Here is a 22,745-nt window from a genome sequence, read left to right on the forward strand (position 1 = left end):
GGATCGGTGAAAGTCCGACGGTTGCTTTTGCACCGCCGTAAAAAGCCTGTGTCATGAACCAAAGTTCACCCTAGTTAATTCTGCGTAAGCTATGAACTTTGACTCATCTACATTCACTCCGTTGACCCGCTCTCGCTGATACTTGCAGGAATCAGCCGTGCACCAGCGGTCCGATCCTGCTCAACGTGACAAAGACTTCCCTCAAGAATCACTTGAGATCACTTTCTTATTGTGTGAATCTCCTCTTATGGGTCTTTACGCTGTTTTTATATATATATGTTCACTCCCGGCCATCTTCGGGTTGGATGGCAAGAATAAGACCGGAGCCGTCAAATGCACAACATGAGCGCGGTTGCCGAAACAAGCACAATAACGTGGTGCCTCGCGTCTGACGACCTCAAACTTCTGCGCAGCTTTTCTTCCCGAACACAAAACTTTTTACGAGACACTTTTCCACCTTGAATGTTTTTTTTTAAGTTTTCTCTCCCCTGTCGTTAATAAAAAATAATGATATGATTTGGATAGAGAATACTGTATGTGTTTGGGCATGTTGGGCCAATACGCCAACTACTAACTACTTCCAACAGCCGTTGAAACACATTTCGTCATTATCTAATGTAGGTTCCAGGAAGATAGTAAGTCACGCAAATCCTGTGCTCATCAATCATTCCTTAATTGTTTGCTTTGTGAACCTTGAAAGGAAAGTGTACGCAAATAAGAGTGAATCCACAAGGGGAATCTGATCCCTTGTTTTGATTTATTTAGCTCATGACATGACAGTAATTATGGTATTCATTCAGGCCAAATGTGGTCAGTGTGGAGTTCCTCGTCCACAAGCCTTTACTTTCATTGCTTGCAGATTTACAGAATTTATAACAGAGGATGCATGAATAGGCTTACATTGTAAGTGCCTTGCCTCTAGGTTTTGTTATCTAAATATTAATTATTTGCTATTAACCTGGCCGACGACAAGGTATTTGATCAAATTAAGTATCCAGTTACCTTTAGGAATGATCTCAATCACATTTCCCCCTGTGTTGCTAAACATGGAGGAACAAGGTCCGTTGCTCAAGTAATTTCACAGGCGTTATGAGGGCTTGATCAGGATGTTTTCGTAGCTGGGCTCATCCTTCACACTGGCGTCCACTCCTTCGTTGGCGATGACCTCGGTGGGACACTCTGGGTCTATGGACGGGTGCACAGTCTGGTTACCCCTGTCGGGGGTGGGTGAAGCCGCCTCCGGTACGCTTCTCAGAATAGACGACAGCGGCCTTTTCGGGGTGTCGCACTCTGAGGCAGGGGAGCCATTAGCGCCCACTGTCACAGTTGAGTTGAGGGACATGTGTTTTTTTCTACTTGGTTTGCTCATGCCCCCATCCCCTCCAGGCGCCGCCCCCTGCTCCCACACACTAGCTCGAGCCCCGAGCTTCCTCCTGGGTGGTTTGACTATCCCCTCCGTCGCCTTGGCCTTGGGCCTTCCGGGCTCCTGCTCCTTCTGTCTCTGTAGACTACCCAGGCGTCGTAGCATAGCCTGGACGGGGCCCTCGGAGCTGGACTCTATCTTAGATACCGGCCTCCCGGCTTTACCCACTGTCATATACACTGTGGTGACCTTATCAGTGGCCCCTACCTGAGCTTCAGAGGTGGCGCCCGGCCCTTGGGCGTCTTTAGCGGCAGCGGTGTTGGACATGGTGCGTCTCCGTCCTGACGTCCCGGGGACCTGCGAGTAAGAGCTGGGCACTGGGCTCGATTTCCTGTCATTCTTCGGATCCTCTTGGTCGCTGCTTGAGCCCTGGTTGTCCGTCGCTCCGCCATCCATACCGTCTTCGCTATCTGCCTCTTCGCCTCCATCTTCCTCTCCCGATCTACACCCGCTCCCCTGTGTGTTGAGGGCGGAGAGCATTAGAACGCCCCAGGGAGATTTGGCTTTGGTGCGCGGAGGTCCAGGGGCAGAACCCTGGTCCTGGGCTGAGCCGCGGCGCTCCTTGGGGCTGAAGCGGGTTCCCTCGGCGAAGGAGACCGACGGCCTTTTGGACTTGGCAATGCTGGAGGTACGCGGTATGGAGAAGATGAGACCCATGTCCTCACTGTTGAAGGCGGATGGATCCAGGAACATGTTGCATTTGGAACTCATCTCCTGGAACTCCCCACCGACCACAGGGATGTCTGTGCAAAGTAAAAGAAGAAAACGGGAGCCTTAAGGCTCTGTTATAGTCGTTGAAGCGAGCCGTGCAACTCATGGCGCACGCACTGCCAGAGAGCAAGGGCATCCTGGTTGCAAGGACTGCTGTGAATGTTCCTGAGGGAAGGATCTGAATAACTACAAAAGAGCAATAAAGATTTAAATACAAAGTGATAATGTATGTATATTTATTGTAGTCGGCAGGGATGTTAATAATTTACCCTTTTAACGTTAACCGAACATAAGAATTTTGACCGATTCATACTATTAGTTAAACAGGCCCTCGCGAAAAATCGCCGTGCAGCGCTGTCGTGAGCGCTGCGGCTAAGTAATTTATGGCGCGGTGGCGGCGGCTTTAAACCAGGCTTCGAGGAGGATGGCAGAGAGAGAGAGAAAGGGTGTACATAAGGAATATATTTGAGGATAGCAATGCAAAGGAGAACTTACAAGGCTTTGAGATGGAGAAATCAAAAAAGGTTCAAAGTAGTGGAACGAGAGGAAAAGCCCGCTCCGTCCTTACCCTCGCGCGGGGGGACGCAGTACAGAGACTCTTCTTCCTCGTCGTCATATTCGAAGGAGGAGCCCTCGGTGACCCAGCCGGACGACGGCGGCTCGATGAAGCTGTGGTTGAAGGTCAGCTCGGGGTCGTGATGAGACACTGTGTGTTTGAGGTGGATGATCATAGCGTTCATGCGAAACTCTGTCTATACCTCCGGAAAAAAAATGTAATTAAAAAAAACGCGCCGGCGGCCAGACTTACCTGTAACACGAGGCAAGCCAGACGTCCAAACGGAGATGCAGGGGAGCGAGGCGCTGATGTTGGCCAGGACAGTGTACACGTGGTATTTCATCCTGACCAGCGTGCTCCTGTCCCCCATCGTCACCCTTAGATAGGAGGGAAATCTCATGAAATAAGGACAGAGGACGAAACGGACGCGGGACAAAATGTTCCACTGACTCAAATGCACTGAATTCTACGTCTACTGTGACGTTTAAGGTGTATTTCGCTTGTTGTGGAACTCAGGAAGATGAACACTGTCCGGATGTCATTGTATGTGTGATCGGAACCCCCGACATTATCTGGTTTCTGGTATCTGGTTCCCTCTGATCTGGTTTAGATGGTACATACTGTACTGTCGCCCTTCGCGGGACCGAATCTAACATTTGGTCTCTGTTGTCTTTCAATTACTGTACATAGCAATTTGAAATCCCTACTGACACAAAGTTGAGTAATTAAAAAAAAAAAAAAAGAGTACTCTAGTCAAGCCATGACCCAGATTCCCGGCTCGGGTCCACTCCTTTCCTGTCGCACTGTGGGCGTTGGCATTAAAAACCGGGAGCCACTGACCTGTCTTTGCTCTCGGCGGAGCCTCCTCCGCAGCACAGGCAGCAGCATAGAACGAGCAGAAGCACCAGGAGCAACGGCACCAAAACACCAGCCAGCAGAGCCCCGTGCCCACCTGACAGCGACACACACACACACACACACACACACACACACACACACACATACACACACACACACAGAATATACAACATACAATCATCATTTCGCTTGACTTAATGTGACTCACACAGCCAGGGATGTCTGGGTGTATAGGTACCGCTGGGACAGACGCCGGTGGCCGCGTGGCAGGAGAGACCTTCTCCACAGTCACACACTGAGGAGCAGTTTGGTCCAAACAGGGAGGCAGGGCAGCTGCTGTTACAGCTGGGACGGGAAAAACAGGAAGAACGAGACATCACACCGCATCAATAACTATCATATTATATCAACGAATGAGAGTTTGGATTAAACACATAACGACTGATGAACACACAAAGAGGTTTGGACAGTACTGAAGTCGAACTTCAAATACCCTGACAAAAAATATTGACTATCATAAACTTTTAAGTACCACGTTGACATTTATACTGAAGTAAAAGTACTGCTCTTAAAAGTAGATAAAGTAATACAAGTAATATCAGAGCCTATAATACAGCTGAAGTACTTTTTTCTGCAGATGAGTCTCCATACAAATCCCGATTTGGCACGCTTTTGAGTATGTATGTGTATATATATATATATATATATATATACTGTATAAATATATATATACATACTGTGTGTGTGTGTGTGTGTGTGTGTGTGTGTGTGTGTATATATATAAATACACACACACACACACACACACACACACACACACACACACACACACACACACACACATAAAACTTCCATGTACAATATATAAAACTAAAGCAACGCAACTGTCTGAGAAACATAGTAGAGTAAAAAGTATACATATTCACTTTGAAATGTAGTGGAGTAAAAGTGGTGGAAAAAACGGAATATACGTAAGTATACATAAATTAAAATTGTGCTAAAGTTCAGTAACAATGTAAACCAGGAAGCTGTCCTTCGTTACTGTCCACCGCTGTAGATTGATTCCCCGGGAGGACATGGATTATAAAACGATCAAAAAAGTTTGCTTTGGGAACTACGTGGCCTCTCGCAGCCTCACCTCTCTCCTATATAGCCCGGCTGACAGGCACATCTTCCTGTCACGTGGTGGCAGTTACCATGGAAACAGGAGCTACAGGGGAAGCGGCAGGCGTCGCCGTACATCCTGTCCGGACAAACCCCCGCACACCTTGTAGGAAGAAGCGACGAGCAACAGACAAACACAGACTGATATTATGATTGAAGAGGCATCGCATGGTAATGAGGACTCTTGAAGGACCATCAACTTGATAAGATTTAATCTCAGGGACCCTGATCTGAGAGGAGTTTTGTTATTGAAAACGATTTTTTCGGAACCTTCCGTACCTGTCTGTCCTAAAGTGAGGGGGACAACAGTGAAATTATGACAAAAAACAGTCAAAATCGTACATACTCTCAGGGTGCTAACATCCTGTCAATTAAATAATGGTGAAGTTAAACTATTAATAATTTTGCTGGGGACCCCCTGGAACCTCTTGACAGGACCCCCAGTGGTCCCCAGACCCACGCTGAGAACCATTCGCATAGAGTACTAATAATGACATTCATCATTTGAAGTGTCACCATTAACCCGAATTATTGCATATGTGTTATATGACGATAATTCGGATACTTTGAATCATATTTCGGTCTTTTAGTCTTTACCAAGTTTTTCTTTTCCTTTGTGTGGACCAGCAAAACCGTCCAAGAATCCTTTTGTGATAATACCTATGATTATATTAGTCTTAAACGATTTTGAGATAAACCCATGGTGGATATGGGACCAGGATTACTTTGCATGGCCATGCAAACACGAGTCTAACTTCATTGCTTGCAGTTGTCATGTGCATGTACACACCAAACACACTGTACACACTGAACACACTGTACACACTGTACACACTGTACACACTGTACACACCAAACACACTGTACACACTGAACACACTGTACACACTGAACACACTGTACACACTGAACACAATGAAAACACCGAACACACTACACACTGTACACACTGAACACACTGAACACACTGAACACACCAAACACACCAAACACACGGAGCACACCGAACACACCGAGCACACAGTACACACCGAAAACACAGTACACAGTACACACCGAACACACCGAACCACACAGTACACACAATACACACCAACACACTGAACACACCGAGCACACCGAACACACCAAACACACCGAGCACACTGTACACACCAAACACACCGAGCACACTGTACACACCCAGCACACCCTACACACCGAACACACCGAACACACAAAATACACCGGACACACTGAGCACACTGTACACACTGAACACACTGTACACAATGTACACACCGAACACACCAAACACACCGAGCACACCGTACACACCCAGCACACCCTACACACCGAACACACCGAACACACCGAGCACAGCGTACACACCGAACACACGAACATACCAAAAACAATGTAAACAATGTACACACCGAACACACAGAACACACCGAACAGAGAAGCGCACACACACGCATGCAGCACCTGGGTCCGGTCCATCCAGGGTCACATCTCGCGCATTCCCCTGTTTTCAGGTCGCAGTCTTCGCCGTTTTGGCAGCGGGGACACCGCTCCCGGCAGCCGTCGCCGTAATAACTAGCCGGGCACAGGCGATCGCAGCGCGTCCCGTTCCAACCGGGTTCGCAGGCAGCGCACGCTCCGTCAGTGGCGGTGCACGGACGGCCATCTTTACAGTGACCGCAACTAGGACGAGGAGACGGAGAGAAAAAATAAACAGAATAAACAATAAATAAACATCTCCACCTTTAGCCTAAACACACACACACACACACACACACACACACACACACACACACACACACACGCACACACACACACACACACACACACACACACACACAGACAGATGGAAACAGTACTGGTGTATAAGTAGTTTACTAAAAAACAAGTTATCGACTTCCTTAAACACATCGTTTTGAGGTTACAATTGGATATAACCCAAATGTAATAATGTAATAACGTAATAAAACATTTTTATTTTGTGCTTCACAATAGCAGCGATTACAAACTACAGCATATGAGCACAGCCACAGAAATGTTTTGATCGGCTCTGAAAATTAAACCTTTTGGAACGTTCTTGCGATTTCTTCAGGTTTGCTTAGGGCAGGGATCTGAGAATCAAAACACAAAAAAATGTGCAGTATTACCAGGAAACGAGTGACTTTCTGACGAGTGATGTAAAAGCAAAACGCAGAACAGTTTGTTACATCAAGAACCCTGATGTTCAATGTGACCCCCACATCGCGAGGAGAAGACAACCTGGAAGAAGACAATGTGGCCCCCAGATCAATTGAGTTTGAGACCCCTGGTTTAGAGTCTATACGGATTCATGTTAAAGTTCTTTCTATCTCTTTGAAAATGGCCAATTACAATGCTTTGCGAAGTAAAAGTACTGCAATTTACTTCTACGAATGAGAGTGGTTGTAACCAGTTACTTTCCGCCCTGCTCTCACCTCATCCTGCACCCGCTGCCGTAGGTCCCGGCCTCGCATGGCAGGTTGCAGAAGGGCCCCCTGAAGCCCGGGTGGCAGAGGCACTGGCCGTCCAGCGGGTCACAGTGGCTGTGCGCCAGGTCGCAGTTGCAGCGTCGGTCACAGTTGGGTCCCCACCAGCCGCCCTGGCACTCGCACAGCCCGGTGCGCTGGTGGCACCGGGACAGGTAGCAGTTGCAGGTCAGGCTGCACTTCTGGCCCCAGTGGCCGACGCGGCACTGGCACCCGCCCGTCAGCTGGTCGCAGGCCGCGCCCACCGCCCCGTCGGCGTAGCACTGGCACTGCTTGCCGCAGACGGACGTCCACCAGCCCTCGTCGCAGGTGCAGTTGCCGTGCACCGGGTGGCAGTGGCCGTGGGTGGTGCAGCGGCAGGCGAACTGGCAAAGCGGGCCCCAGCGGTTGGGTTTGCATGTGCACTCGCCGGTGACGGGGTGGCAGCGGCCGTGGGGGAAGCAGTCGCACGACCGGCGGCAGTCTGACGCCCAGAACTCTGGAGGGCAGCCTGGACACAGAACACACTGTGTCATCCATGGAGCGGTGTTTCAAATATAAAACGACTAAATCTATTTATTGCCATAGCTCTAACTAGAGAAGTGGTTTAAGAAGCACGCAGACCTTTTTCTGACTAAAAGGTCCAAACACCACACACAAAATGACTCCAGTAAAAGTAGAAAGGACTTAAATGTAGTAAGTCATAAAAGTACTTATTATATACAGTGCTCTGATATAACAGAGTATCTAATACAATATAGTATTAGCAAGTGTCGACTGTACCTTTTTTCTGTAGAGTCGTACTTTTTTCAGAGAGTAATGACTTGAAAGACTCAGAAATTGTGTTAGGTAGTGGAGAAAAAGTCCAATATCTCCAAAACTGAATATACTTCAGCAAGTACAGACACTTGAAAAACTGTACTGAAGTAAAGTAACAAAGTACTTGTACTTCATTACTTTCCACAACTGAACATAGACACATATCGTCCAATCTGTCTCATGTAAATCTCACACACTATTCAAAGACAGCAAATGGTCTGAAGTTCCTTCCAGGGATTAATAAATGAATGGAGTGTCTTATCTTATCCACACTGACTCACGGGTTTTGCAGTGAGCTCCATAATAACCAGGTGGACAGCTGCACACACCGGGATACACGCAGAGCTCATCACCGTGGCAGGCGTGCAGGCCCTCGCACACAGCTGGGGAAACACACGCACGCACGCACAGGCACGCACACGCGCGCACACACACACACACACATAGACACAGACACAGACACACGGACACACACACACCATACCAGAGAATAAGAAACCAGAAAAAAAAAAATAAAAAAAATTTAAAAAAACCCAGACGGTCAAAGTTACTCACGCTTAGTGCATTCCTTTCCCTCCTGACGCCATCCAGTGCAACATACCAAGGTGGAGGGGTCTCTGTGCATTGAAGGGGAGGGGTTGAAGCGACAAAAATAGATATATATTCTACTCAGAAACAGGGTATGAATGTGATGATAATGCGGACCTCCCTGGACACAACAGTAAAAAAGTGTAACACATACACATGAGAGACGACCTACATGAGATGCTAGAAGCAATCGAAGCATATACTGTCCACCACATCCACCATTGGAGCAACCTCGAATTTCGGTGCCTGAGCACCCTGTTTCTAAAGTCAACCAGTTACAGTATGGAATCAGAATTTTAAAAAGTTTAATTTGTGAAAAGTGTACTTTTTTAAATATTTTTTTAATCAACGTGGTTAATCTGTGTTGTCACTGCAATGGGTCAATACGACAACTGAACCGACGGCGTCAACATCAACAAGAACAAGAACAGAGCTGTACCTGGGGTTGTGGCAGACGTTCCTCCCAGCAGGATCCAGGGTCTGAGCGGAGGAGAGGCAGCAGAACAGCAGGGCGCTCACAGCTCTCAGGGGGAGCTCCATCCCCGCACCCCACTGACGAGGGCCCTGGTCAGAGTCCAAAACCTGGATCTCCCGAGGAGTCCAACTGTATATCCAAACGTTTTATTTCCCTTCTGTTTCGATCCCTCTACCTGTCTAAATAGAATCTAGGGACTATCTTCCCTCTGTCTACTGGACCCTGGGCCGTCAGATGGCCCAAGCCCTTCGGGCTTCCTTCTCACCGTTTCCTGGGGAAGTCGGCGCTGCTTCCTCCTATTCAGGCGGACCCCGAGCCTTTTTAAAGATGAATGCACACGCACACACACACACACACGCGCGCGCGCACACACACACTTGAACACATTAGTGTGCGTCCAAAAACAACATTGTTCTCCTTTTCCCGGAATCTTTTTTTTTTTTGGTTCTGATAGCAAAGGCTCCAAGCAAGGGTCCTTAAGACGTGTCCAGGACTTTTACTCCTCCAAAAACATCCAGCTTGTTCCAAAAGACGAAAGGAAAACGGACCCAGGTCAAGAGTTATAACGCCTTTACAAAATCCAATCAGCCCGTCAAACATTTTAAAATAGAATAGAATAGTGTGGATAATAGCAGGAAATCATCTTTACACTTTTCCATTGAAAAATCATCTCCCTGTCCCTGCAACTTGCTCTAATGTCTATCTTGCTTCGCATTTCAACAACTTCTCGCTGCCTAACAAGCAGTTAGCAGCAACATGCAGCAGCATGTTTACACTTCTTGTTGTGTCTGTTTTTGTGAAGCAGCTTATTGAGGAGCAATAACTCCTCATTGGAGAAATAATGAGTTGGATAAAAATAAATAAACAAACAAACAAACAAACAAACAAACAAATAAATAACTGAGAAGGAACACATTTCAATCGAGAGCTTTATTTATTTATTTTCTTGCACAAAGCTCAAAGCCGATCCAATGAGACGGCCGAGTCTCACAGGCAATCACAACTTCCACTTCAAGCCAAGACCCACATGGACCCCACAGCCAATCACAGTTGGAATCTAGTCTGCGTGAACAGTAATCCAGTGCTTGACTGCCTGGATATTATCCAAATTTGGTGGGAAGGGGGGCAACTTTGTGCCGGTTTGTGAATTTCCTCAATGACAAGGGACCGATCCGTGAAGAACATACAATTATACACAGGATCTGACGCTGAATCCCTTGATAATAAGGGGGGGACACGCAGAAACACCAATTGGCTCCTATACACAAAGTTCCCTTGGAAAAATAGTGACTTTATTCTCCTCCTTCTGAGTGTGATGTCGCTTCAAAAATTCCCACAAGAACCCTCTGTCCATGAGAAGATAATCTGCCGTATCCTGTGCACAAAGTGGCTTTTTCTCATTTCCTGGAGAATTTGGGACAGCGTGTACAATGGCGTCCAGACTAAAACATCCGAAGGGCTCACTAGATAGGTTTGGGACGCACCCAATGCTCTACTTTCCCAGAGGAAGCGCACACTTCCACGCAACGAACGACCCTAACGACGACACACACAAGCGCACGCACGCACACATGCACGCAAGCGCACACACACACACACACACACACACACACACACACACACACACACACACACACACACACACACACACACACACACACACACTTATGGCACTGTGATCATGAGTACTGCATGTACTGTGTGAACAAAATAAACTACCATATCTCCCCAAATATAAACCGGCAGTCAAATAAAAACAAGGCCTAATAAAAGCCTGCCTCAAATACAGACCAAGGGGAAAACTGAACAGAACTGCGGCGCCAAATGAAAACAGTGTGTTTTATTTCTAGATGTACATAATTTACTCCATTTCCTACTGCTGCGTATCTGATCACTTCTTGGGGTCAATGCCCCGCTATATGCGCTCTCGCTCTCCAGCGCTCCAACCAAGTAAGTGGTGCGTTCAAGGCGAACTCGTGGAAAACTGTAATTTCCCCATCGGCTCCCACCACAAGTGCGACTTTAAGTGTAGTTACTAGCTCTTTCTTTTTTCACCATACATGTGTTTGCGTGGCATGGCACCCAGAGGGAGGTTTGATTTAAAATTGATACGAAAATATGATCAAATATACTGATTAAACAGAGGGAATTACATTTAAAAGCCTGCCTGTAATGAAGGCTTGCTTCCAATAAGAGCCTGGTAGCCTCTGCAGTTGAGGTACATAAAGGCCCCGGTCACTATTTGAGGAAATATGGGTTATATAATAAACAATTAAAGGGACTTTTTAAAGAACGTGAGTTATTTTTTCACTAGATTGTCATAAAAGTGCTCTATTTGATAAGCTTTGACAAAAGAAACCCACACGTGGGTTAAGAAATGCCAAAAATACCTCAGTTTAGGTAAACGTTCCAAGTTAAACGTGTGGCGAAATCAGTCAATAGTTCAAATGAACCATTGCCCTCTTGTGGAAAATAATTGAAACTGGTTTTCATTGTCAGAGATATCGTTTCAAAATACATTGTGGTCTGTCTTTGGTTTGAAAGTGTTAAAAGAGCTTGAGAAATATCCATTCATAAAAAAATACCGCACAGGTTCAAGTACAGATTTCATTCTGTCAAGTCAACACGTAAATCGTAAAAAACTTCTCATCCTTTTTTCTAAAATATATATCTCTCCATAATGGTACCACTGCAAATATGTCACCAATTTGCGCTTAATAGTTACTTTAGAGACAAAGAGAAAAAAAAGAGAAACAGGGGAAAAGAAGAATATCAATCACTGGAACAAAACAAGGAGATAAAATTATTAAATCCTTAAGATGTGGAACAGTGTAAAAGTGTCCTGCTTATCCTGCGTCCAAACCACTGAGCGTTTCTATCCTCAACCGAAATATGAGAAGAGTAAAGGGCTGAAAGAAGGTTGAAGGAGCTGGAAAAGCACCAGACCCCCCCCCCTTACACCTGACGTCCCGCTGAAGGCGGCGGCGTCCAGGACCCGGGTTCATTAAGCGGCTGCGCTTCCCCCTCGGCCTCCGAGTCGGCGATGATCTCCCAGGCGGAGGTGGAGCTGGTCATCTGGGCGGAGCCGCTGCCCGAGCGCGTCAGGAAGCCGAAGCTACAGAAAAAGAAGGAGGTTTGATGCCACGGAAATGTCAAATTTGGAATAAATCTTTGTATGTATGCATGTATATATACACACACACCATACACACATATATTATATATATTATATAAATACCAAAAGTGTAAAGGACAAAGCTGGTGAAAGCATTTTTTTGATTGGTTGCTGGAACTCTATTATCATTATTTTATTTATTTTTTTGTGTGTGTTCTGTTTACTTTTGTCCGGTCTGTACCTGTACTGTACTGTTTGTTTTTCTCCTCTTGGTTGTTTGTCTGACCCTGGACGGGAGGATGTGGGGTTGGGGGGGGGCGGGTGTTTATAGGTGCGGGTGGGGGTGATAAGTCAATATGTACATGTGACCATATTCCAACTTGAGTATATTTTGTTTTGTGAAAATGGAAATAAAGTTGTTAAAACTCAAAAAATAAAAAAAATAAATTGGCACAAACTACCGGGTGAAACAAAAAACGCTTATTGATGATATTACTGTTTTCCAGACCCCAGAATTCACTTCATGCTGTTGAAATAATTGGAGGATAATCATATAATTAGCATAGAATTAAGTGGATGTTAAAATATCGTCATATTTTCATACTACAGTTTGTAGGTATTGGAATTGTACCGCAGTACCAGGGGTCATTCTGGCATGACAAAATGATATTCCAAGGACATTCAAGTACATTTTGAAGCACTATTCTTTTCATTTTCAAAGACACATATCATCAATTTTCAATGTGATTGTTATTGATTAAAATATGATATAATCTTAGTCTCATTGTCTATTATATATATATATATATATATATATATATATATATATATATATATATATATATATACACATATATATATATACACATTACTATATCTCGTCTCATTGTCTATAATATATACATTAGTATATCTATTATATATCATTATATCTAGTGTCTATTTCCAATCATTCTGAATACATTTACATGTCCTAAAAGTGATTCTGGAAAAATCTTGTTAAGATTTGGATAACAAAACCTATATATCACAGGTTTTCAATGATTAAAAAATAATAATAATCAAGGACTTTTCAAAAACTTCAGCACAAAAGGGGCTATTTTCAAGGTATTCCAGCACTTACATTTCCGAGGACGGAACTTAAGCACTTAAGCTTAACTTGAAGCACTTGATAAAAACCCTGGCAGTTCTAACCGTCGGAAAACGCTCCTCTAATGTTATTATGTTATGTCATTATGGAAACTTGATTACTTATGCACGCTGGAAATTTGGCTTCCTTTTTGATTCACTTTTTTATTTTTTACTTTTGAAATTAAATCGAATTGACATGCAAACGTCTCATCCGGCGAGGCAGCTTAATTTCTTAAAATTCTCTGACCCGTTCAGTGACGTGATTGCTGACAATAATTGTGTGATTGGATGACGTTTGTCCTCATGCTCTTCTGTTCGGAGCTCTCTCCTGTAAGCAAGGGCCCGCTCCCCCATGAGGCAACCCCATTCAGTCGCGGTTGGAATCGATGAAAATGACGATGAGCCTCCGTGAAGGACCTGCGGGGAGCGTACATTATGGCGCGTCACGTCGTACTCACAGGTTTCGAATACGAGACTCGGCCGTTTTCTCTTTCTCGGCGCCGTCTGTCTCCGTCCGCTCAAACAGGGGACCCTTCTCCTCTTCGTCGCTGGGGGGGGGGGGGGGGAGAGAAAGGAAATGAGTCGGGGGAAACCACCAAACCGCCAAAAACACGTCCCTCGGAGGAATAAAACCGTCTCAAATCGATGGAAATGACTTTATCTCCAAAGTAATGATACGGCTTAAATGACACGAGTTCCCCGGGGCGGTGCTGAAAGGTTAGGTGACTGGGGGGGAAACATTTCATTTGACTCTATTAGACCCCCTGTAAACCCACCCGGGTGTGAGCGCCCGTGCAGATACAGTATGCAGTGGCACCTTGATTTACGAGCCGTCGTTTCCGTCGATTTTTTTTTGTATTGATTTGCGAGCAAAAATGTGAGTTAGGAGGAGCGAGCCTCAGGTGCGCCTCGGGTGCGCCGCAGCCTCCCGCGTCTTACTCCTTCACTTCACGTGGTTACCTGACCGTGGAAGTGTCTCTTTTGTGTTTTGTGCTCGCGCTGTGTGCTTTTTGTGCGGTTATTTTGCCAATTTTTTTTTTTCCTAACCATGGGGTCCTCAGAAAGTAAGTGCTGAGAAGAGGAAGCGGATGACGTTGATTGACTTAAAGCATGAAATCATAGAAGAACATGAGCGATTCTCTTCGACATTCTCTTTTAATATGTTTTTATACAATATTTGTTATTTATAAATACATTGTTCTTATTTAAAAACACGTAACAAAAAAAATTTGGGTGGTTTTTTGGGGGCTGGAACGGATTAATGGCATTCCAATTCATTTCAACGGGGAAAATGGATTTGCTATACGAGCAGATTGAATTAGGAGCTCTGTCACGGAACGAATTAAACTCGTAAGTCAAAGTACCACTGGATATGATATCAAGCAGATTGAAATTTAATTTGTGTGTGTGTGCGCGTGTGAGAGAGACAGAAAGACCTGCTGCATTCGTCCACGGGAATGCCGAGCATCTTGGCCTTGATGAGCGTCCTCTGCTTCCTGATGGCGGAGCGAACAGCGTCCAAGAGGAAACCTGGACACCGCTCGTCGTTTAGGATTTCCCTGCGGACGATACGCACGCACGCACGCACGCACGCACACACACACACACACACACACACACACACAAGGAGTATGGTTACACTTTTCCTCTAGATGATGTTTACACTATAGATATACAGTACATACACTATAAACAGAAGACAACAGGGACTAGCACTTGTGAAGCGGACTGTGTTAACTTGTCACTTGTAACTTGAAAGGGGCTCAACGATGGCATAGCAGTCAGTGCTGAAACAAAATACATATGTGTAAATCAAAAATCGAATCGAATCGTGACCTTAAAATCGAAAGTCAAATGGAATCGTAGATTCGGAGAATCGTGACACCCCTAGTAAAAGAGTATCCACGATCTATTTAGGAAAAATATATATTTTTACAACAAAAGTAGACATATTTAAAACATATTTAGAATAAATGGAAATGAAATGAAGTTCAAATTAAAAAATAAATTCATGTTAAAAGTAAGCCGCTATGCGAGATCCAAACTTAAGGAACAAAAGCGCAAATTAAGAGTCAGCGGTTCAGCAGGGCGGAGGCCTGGGGGAGGAAGCTGAACTCCAACCTGTTGGTCCTGGTCCGGATGCTCCAGAGCAAGGAAAACTCAAAAGTTGAGAAGGAGCCCGAAAAACGGCGGCATCGATTATTTTTGAATAATTATATATATACAATATATATAATATATTTTGAAATATTTCTTTAAATAAAAAAATCCATTCTGTAATTCATTGACCGTGTGGACCCCCACCTGCTCCTTACGGCCCCGTCAGGCTCTCACCTCTGGTAGTAGTTGAGCTCCTCCTGCACCAGGAAGAGGTTGGCCCTGAGCTCGTTCCTCTCCGACAGAATGTCCCGCACCTCCTTCTTGGTGAAACAGGGCGGGTCCGGGTCGGGCTTGTCGTCCTGCTTCTCCGGAGGACCCTGCGACGTCTGACGTGGGCTGGACTGCAGGGAGGGAGGGAGACGACGGTCAGCGTTGCACGGGAGGGGCTCCACCTCCAGCTTGTGACTGATCTGATCTGGAGCCTCACACTTTAATTGCCATCTCATCTGAATGATTCACTACTTTGAGTACGTCGAGGACACCCATGCATCCATGTCGGATTTGCTCCGGGAGGATATCAACTCAAATCTGCCTAAACGTATTAAAAGAGGGGCTGAACGTAGGAATTTTACTGTAGAATGCACATTAACCAATCAGATTAATCAAATCGGTCGCAAAATTCCTCACAAATGATTCGGGCCCCATCTCATAACAGTATCCTTTTCAGCGGCAATTCAAGATACCGTGATAGCGGCATGGGTTCAATTTGGATAACACAAGGCCTGGAGGAGGCGCTTTATAAACTAGACCAGATATAAAGGTCATTCTAACAAACAAACAAACAAACAAACTCCAAAATATTCATCCTCCAGTGTTCTATGGCAGGGGTTCTCAAACTGCACTGCACTGGTGATTATCTGAACATGCACAGAAATAAGAAAAATGGTTTTTTTTTTGTTTTTTTTTTAATTAAATAATTTTTCACAAAATAAAAATACATTTTCAAAAATAACTCCCTCTTAAATTATCCAGCAGAAGCACACGAATAAATTTTTCCGTAGCCTACTGCTGCCTCCCAAAATGCATGACTGTCCCGCGACAAATCGGGACGTTTGGTCATCCATCGAGGGACATGGGCGATGATGGGATGGAAGAGTTACAGAACAGCTCATGGAATATAATGGTAAATATATCAAAAAAAACACAAGCGGCACAAATTATAATTTTTTATGGCACACATCAGCACAAAGGGCGATGATTTTAATTCAAAGTCTAATACCTTGGGGTGCCAACCACACAGAGATTTGTGCTGGTATTTAACTATGCTGTTGTTAGACGGAATGACGGGGTCGCGAGACTTTTGGACTTTTCTTTTAGGGGTTTGCCAGCCAAACTGTTTGAGAACCGCTGTTCTACAGTAGCGGGGGATATCAGCGATCAGTGTGTAGAAAATAAAAGACACATGGTCGGGAAATGACTTTATCGCATATTTCTACGCTGAGCCAAACCCGGGAGGGAAACCTTCCAAAAAAACAGATCTGAAGCCTTAAAAACGTGTTATTGCCGTTAAATTCTGCATTTGGTAGATGTTAGATGTAGGCAGGCTCTGTTATTACTACTAAACACACTAGAAACCCTGAAAGGGAAACTGTGAAAGAGGGCACGGCACTGCTAAGGACGGTTTATGCACCGACGTTTTCCTTATAGCCTAGACTTTGGTTTTGGTTCCCTCGTTTGTTTTTGGTTTTGATTCTCGGCTGAATCTTGATGACAAGCACAAACAAAAATCCGTGGGGTGGGGATAATGAAAAGGCCTGAGCCAGGACTCCACCCCCCGGCTCCGTACCGAGCCGCCCACGCCCGCTCGGTCCAACTGCGTCTGGAGGCCTTCGATCCGCTTCTGCTTCTCCCTCAGGTCGGCCTCCATGTCGGCCTTCCTCTCCACCGTGCTCTTCAGCTGAGCCTGCAGCACGTTCTGCCGGTGGCGCAGCTCGCCGTTCATCTTCATGAAGCGCTCCAGCTGCTCCTGGAGCTGCGCACACACAGACACAGAGACACAGACACAGACACAGACACACACACACACACACGCCAGGACATTAACATGTAATAGGAATTTGTTCTTGTGATGTTTAGTGCGTTTCTCTACAGACAATTGGCGTTGAAAAAAAAGTTACGTCTGGGAAAAAATGCAGAATAAAAATGACAATAATAAAATAGAAGAAATAGAGGTAAAAAAATAAAAATGTTAAGAGAACAGTCAGAAAATAGTCGTATATATAAAATATTCAGAATAAACAAAATGTGATACCACACAGGATCAATTATTGTTATGGGTATTAAGAGTATAAATTATAATTATGCGTAGTGATGGGGGAGAAGCGAGGGTGAGGGCAAATTCAGCACAAACGTCACATTCATTCCGGAGCAGAAACATTCTCTGCGTGTTTTTAAACAGCTGAGCCACCCACCCCACCGCCACCCCCCCCACCCCCCCAGAGTCACATGATTTCAGGAGAAAATAAAGACAAAAAACAAAAAAACACACACGAAGTTTGAGCTGTAAGTTGAAATCATTACAACCGACAAGACACAGACTCACCACCCCCGCCCGCCCGCCCGCCCACACACACACACACACACACACACACACACACACACACACACCATCACCCTCTGGCTACATTAGTCTCAACTTGACTCTGGGGTGTGGCTCTGTGAGTAACTATGTTTATGAGCTTAAGAGTTGTTCTTCATAGCTCAAAAGTTAAAGCATTACTCTCCTTGAATTGGATTGTTCTAGGGAATGAAAAATGCAGCGTGCGTATTTGTGACAAGGGATTTGTGAGTGTGTTTTTGTGTGTGTGTGTGTGTGTGTGTGTGTGTGTGTGTGTGTGTGTGTGTGCACGCACGCATGTTAAAATAAATCTTAACTCGACTTTCGGTTTTCACAAGCTGCAGTTCAACGCAGCACTGAACTTTGTCATGACTTCGGTAAATAAAACAGATATCAGGAACCCAGCATTTTCAGCTCGTATTCAACTGAAGCCTGAAATTAAAACAGTGCACAAAATGACTTTACTTTCTACGTTTTGATAAATAAAGACGGCGTTCTTTGCTCCTGCAAAGATCGCAATTCCTGTCTGATCTAATCTATTTTTGAAATGGAGCCAAAACGCAAACAGCTTGTGTTTACTGACAATGTGTTTTTACTTGAACCTTCATTCTACCAGTAAATAAAAAAATACATAAATAAATAGATAGATAGATAAATAAATAAAAAAATAAATAAATAAACAAATGTAATAAATGTAATAAATGCATTATTATTATATTATATTATTTAATATATTGTTATTATTATTATTATTATTACATTTTTATACACTAAATAAAAAAGAATGCAAATTGAAAAGTACAATCAAAATGTCCTGGGAATAAGTGTGTACAACTATTATAACTTATGGAGCCTAGTGTCTGAACATTGTGTTACGGGCTGAAACGCTGGCGTCCGTCTCACTGCAGAACGAGCTCTGGTGACGCAGAACGCTCTGTTTCCCCCGTCCCCGAAAACACTCGGATTAAAGTTCAATCAAATTTATCTTTGACCCAGTTTGTCCCTGACCTTTTCCGAGCATCGCCGATAATAAGCTGGTGGAGTGAGCGGACAGGAAGGTGACACTACTTCGAAATTCCTACGTACAGGAGCTATACAACGCTCTAATATAATGTTAAAGCGATCTGCTTTAAAGTGGTGCCTGGCACCGTGTCAGCACACAGATCGTTGAATCCTCCGTCCAGTTTCGATCACTCCCAACTCTTCCATGATGACATATTGATTTCATTGCTCGTTGCGAGTGGGAGATAGGAGTGGAGTGGAGCATCCCAACACCTCACGTCACGTCATGGAAAGTCCCTTTTGATTTCACACCGATGCCTCTTTCTCTTTCATATCACTCACAGGCATTTCAGGAGATCTGCATTTTATTTATTTTATTTGTTTTTCCCCAATTTTCCTTGAGGAGTTGAACTTCCTTAAAATATGCAACAGAGCCTATTCCTATTCTTTGTCCGTCCGTCATTATAAAACTTTCCTTTTCCCCCCCAACACCGCAACCAAACAAGCGATCCATCATCAAACCCTCATACCTATAAAAGTGAAACAGACCTTTGGCACGATGGTACCAACATATTATTTACAATATTTGCCGCTCACTTGGGGTGATGGTTTGTGTTGTATGGATGGATAAATAGACAATCTACCTACATTTTATTAGGCTCATTTTTTTTATATACAGTATAGGCCAAGTTATTGTAGATTGCTGTTATAACACAAGACTACACGTTCCTTTTAGTGTGAGGTATCTTCCACCTCCCAAGTGCAAGAAAGCTTTTTTTCAACCATAGAAATGGGTTACAGAAGAACTTAAACACACAAGGTTTAACATATAAACATGTTTGTCCGTGTGATGGTACTTACTGCTTCAACCTCTTTGGAAATGGTGGCTATTTGCTGGACTTTAGCTCTCAACTCATCCCGCTGTTTGTCGACCACGTCCTTCAGCTTCAGCATCACCTCCCTCTCCTGCCGCTGGACTCGGTCTGGGGACAAAAACACGCGGACCACGACACTCTTCGCAATAAAACACATTACTGAAGCCTAAAAGCTGCTTCACTAACTTTTGTGATGTAAAAGTTGCATGAAAACACATTGTTGGGCGAAGGATCTGTGAATGGGCTATCAATGGCTGTGTGTCGCTATTTCCCCCGTTCTAATCTATATCTTTTTTTAAGGCCGGCCTAAATCATGGAGGCTCCAAAAGAGACTGAAAAAAAGTTACCGAAAGTGATCTGAGCTTGGTAAAAAGCCGCAATGGATCTCCATCAAAATTTCAACTTTCGCCACATATGACCATGAGCTACAGTAAGGACCATGTATACTAATGGTCATAAGTATACATATTTTATTACATAATGTAAATATTTTGCAGGCAAAAAAATAATTCTACACGTCGGCATTTCCATCTGTGTAATCTGAAAATAAGACTGAAACCCATGTAATGATGTAACGTGCACATCATAACAAGCAGCCGACTCAGGTGACTCATCTCCATGGTTACAGAAACCGTTAAGTTTGTGTTTCGCTTGCTCGCTTCGGCCAATTACCAACAACACAAATGGCTTCACGGCGCACAACTGTCTCGTAAGCAAGGTGGCGGGGACCCACCCTCCTGGGTCTGGCTGCCCCTCAGCCTGCTCTGCAGCTCCTGCCTGTCCTCCTGGAGCTGCTGGACCTGGACCTGCAGCTCTTCACACCTCCTCCTCCACTGCTCCTCCTTCTGCTGCAGCTCCTGCTCGGATACAGAGGAACCCGGCTTGTAATCGCTGTTGCGTTTTTTCGAGTTTTGTCGTTTCGACACCGGCGGGCCTCGACATCCCCACGCCGCAGCCTCCACCGGGTTGGCCTCCCCCTCCCGCTCAAGCCCGGTCGAGAAATTTCGACGGGTGGGATTTGTTGTTTTTTTCAGCCGAAACGCCTTTCATACGAGACGTGTCACCACAGGGTTTGCAGCGGTGCGATCGTTAATTTAGTGGTTTGTCAGAATCCCCAGAGGAAAGATCTGTCAGCGAACCTCAACCGATGTAGGACAGGGGCAGCCAACGGAAGTAACGGCACACCGCCTCTTCCTGTACATCAGCATCGTGGTAGAGAGAATGTCGTTCATTGTGATGGATTGCAATCGACAAGATTACAAACAGCGCAGCATCACTTCCCTGACTCACATCTGTTGTGGTTTGTACTGTGCATGGACAGATGTTGTGTAATAGTGTGTAAACTACTATTATGGTTCTGTTGGGTCTTACTTGCACTGTAGGTACCAGTGTTCTCATTGCAGGTGTTTGAGAACTGCCTTTTTTTCGTGTTTGACTGCAAACTAAACTTGAACAATGAAGACCAAGAATGAACCTTGTGATAGTACTGTGATAGACAGACTGGTAGACGGTGATGGAGAGAGAGAATGTGATAGACAGACAGACTGGTAGACAGTGACTGAGAGAGAGACTGATAGACAGACAGACTGGTAGACAGTGACGGAGAGAGAGACTGATAGACAGACAGACTAGTAGACGGGGATGGAGAGAGAGACTGTGATAAGACAGACAGACTGGTAGACGGTGACGGAGAGAGAGACTGATAGACAGACAGACAGTGACAGCCCTGGATAGATGAGCTGAGCAGTGATCACTGATACCTACCTTTACAAATTGAACACAAAATAATGGCAATGAAAGAAGATGAGAGAGGCAGCATTCTGTCTGTCTCTCTCTCTGTCTCTCTCCCTCTCTCTCACACACAGGGGATTAAGTCCTCCATGTTGCTCACCAGGGTTTCCCTCCTGCCGTCCCAGTCCTCCTCCTCCTTCCCGGCTCTCCTCTTCTGCTGCTGGATCTGCAGGGCCTGGTACGCCTTCAGCAGCTCCTCCTCCCGGCCGCGGCTCTCCTGGCTCCGGGAGGCGAAGCTCTCCAGCAGCTCCAGCACCTTCACCAGCCGGGCCACCAGCCCCGCGGCGCAGTCCCCGCCGTGGGCGTCGATCAGCCTCTCCACCTCGGCGCCGATGGCCTTGGCGATGTCGTACACGTCGTCCACGGTCAGCGACGCGGAGGTCTTCTCGAAGCAGCCCTCCGTCGCCCCGGCTCCCGTCCGGGTCTCCGCTCCCTCCATGCGTGAGGGCTCACTGGTCGCCGCGCGGGGCCGTTTCACTTTCCCTTCTCCCCGCGCACATGTTTTCCCTCCCGCCGCCAAAAGGCAAATCAAAGAGAAAATAAATACAAATAAAATCTCGCAGGAAAATAAACGGTAAGGCGGAGCAGGGGCGAGTCGCGGGTCGCGGCGGAGCCTCCTCCCGCCCGGACCGACGTGCGGAGAAGCAGGAAGCGCCGCGCCGGGACTCCGCCGCTCGGTCCGCCGTGACGTCTGTTAAGTCCCGAGCTGCGCGTTCCAGCGACGGCGGAACTCGGGAGGGAACAAAAATCGAACCTTCTGCCTTTATCGCGGGAACATGTTGAAGTTCGATCTAAACCGCTCCAACTGGTTTCTTTTTTTGTTTTGTTTTGGTGTTTGACATACGATTTTCCGTTCCCACCGCCGGGCCGAAGCAGAGGAACACGTTCACCTTGAAAGCGGCGACGACGGACACGGTGACCGATTCCCGAGTTTGACGGGAACGCAGCGTAGCGATCGAGAGGATAACATGGATTTCCTGTAAAGGTCAATCATGTTGCAAACATAAGGTATAAAAAATAGAAATAGTTCAATA

The 22,745-nt window shown here is 45.5% G+C and overlaps 2 protein-coding genes across 2 annotated transcripts; both read right to left on the reverse strand.

Moving 5' to 3' along the window:
* Positions 1-751: 751 nt before the first annotated feature.
* Positions 752-9,280, reverse strand: scarf1 (scavenger receptor class F, member 1). The gene is made up of 11 exons (XM_080006805.1): positions 9,045-9,280; positions 8,573-8,634; positions 8,299-8,400; positions 7,169-7,709; positions 6,180-6,398; positions 4,687-4,815; positions 3,787-3,893; positions 3,531-3,642; positions 2,943-3,067; positions 2,703-2,840; positions 752-2,166 (listed from the first exon to the last, which is right to left on the reverse strand). Exons 1-11 carry the CDS (start codon positions 9,143-9,145, stop codon positions 1,088-1,090), a joined length of 2,715 nt encoding a protein of 904 aa, XP_079862931.1. The 5' UTR covers positions 9,146-9,280; the 3' UTR covers positions 752-1,087.
* Positions 9,281-10,047: 767 nt separating this feature from the next.
* rilp (Rab interacting lysosomal protein) lies at positions 10,048-22,466 on the reverse strand. The gene is made up of 8 exons (XM_080006345.1): positions 21,812-22,466; positions 20,654-20,777; positions 19,907-20,028; positions 17,273-17,458; positions 15,661-15,827; positions 14,763-14,885; positions 13,785-13,874; positions 10,048-12,195 (listed from the first exon to the last, which is right to left on the reverse strand). The coding sequence occupies exons 1-8, from the start codon at positions 22,148-22,150 to the stop codon at positions 12,036-12,038; spliced, it is 1,311 nt and encodes a 436-aa protein (XP_079862471.1). The 5' UTR covers positions 22,151-22,466; the 3' UTR covers positions 10,048-12,035.
* Between the last annotated feature and the right edge of the window lie 279 nt (positions 22,467-22,745).

The sequence above is a fragment of the Zeus faber genome (assembly GCF_960531495.2).
Source record: "Zeus faber genome assembly, chromosome: 9".
In the NCBI taxonomy this organism is placed as follows: Eukaryota; Metazoa; Chordata; class Actinopteri; order Zeiformes; family Zeidae; genus Zeus; species Zeus faber.

What these genes read in the sequence shown, in the direction of transcription:
- rilp (XM_080006345.1), bottom strand. Translation starts at nt 22,150, where the DNA reads ATGGAGGGAGCGGAGACCCGGACGGGAGCCGGGGCGACGGAGGGCTGC. An exon ending in TTTCCAAAGAGGTTGAAGCA is followed by an intron (nt 17,459 to 19,906) that starts GTAAGTACCATC and finishes GTGTGTGCGCAG; the next exon opens with CTCCAGGAGCAGCTGGAGCG. An exon ending in GAGCTCAACTACTACCAGAG is followed by an intron (nt 14,886 to 15,660) that starts GTGAGAGCCTGA and finishes TATCGTCCGCAG; the next exon opens with GGAAATCCTAAACGACGAGC.
- scarf1 (XM_080006805.1), bottom strand. Translation starts at nt 9,145, where the DNA reads ATGGAGCTCCCCCTGAGAGCTGTGAGCGCCCTGCTGTTCTGCTGCCTC. An exon ending in CACCGGCGTCTGTCCCAGCG is followed by an intron (nt 3,643 to 3,786) that starts GTACCTATACAC and finishes TGTCGCTGTCAG; the next exon opens with GTGGGCACGGGGCTCTGCTG. An exon ending in TGGCTTGCCTCGTGTTACAG is followed by an intron (nt 2,841 to 2,942) that starts GTAAGTCTGGCC and finishes TCAAACACACAG; the next exon opens with TGTCTCATCACGACCCCGAG.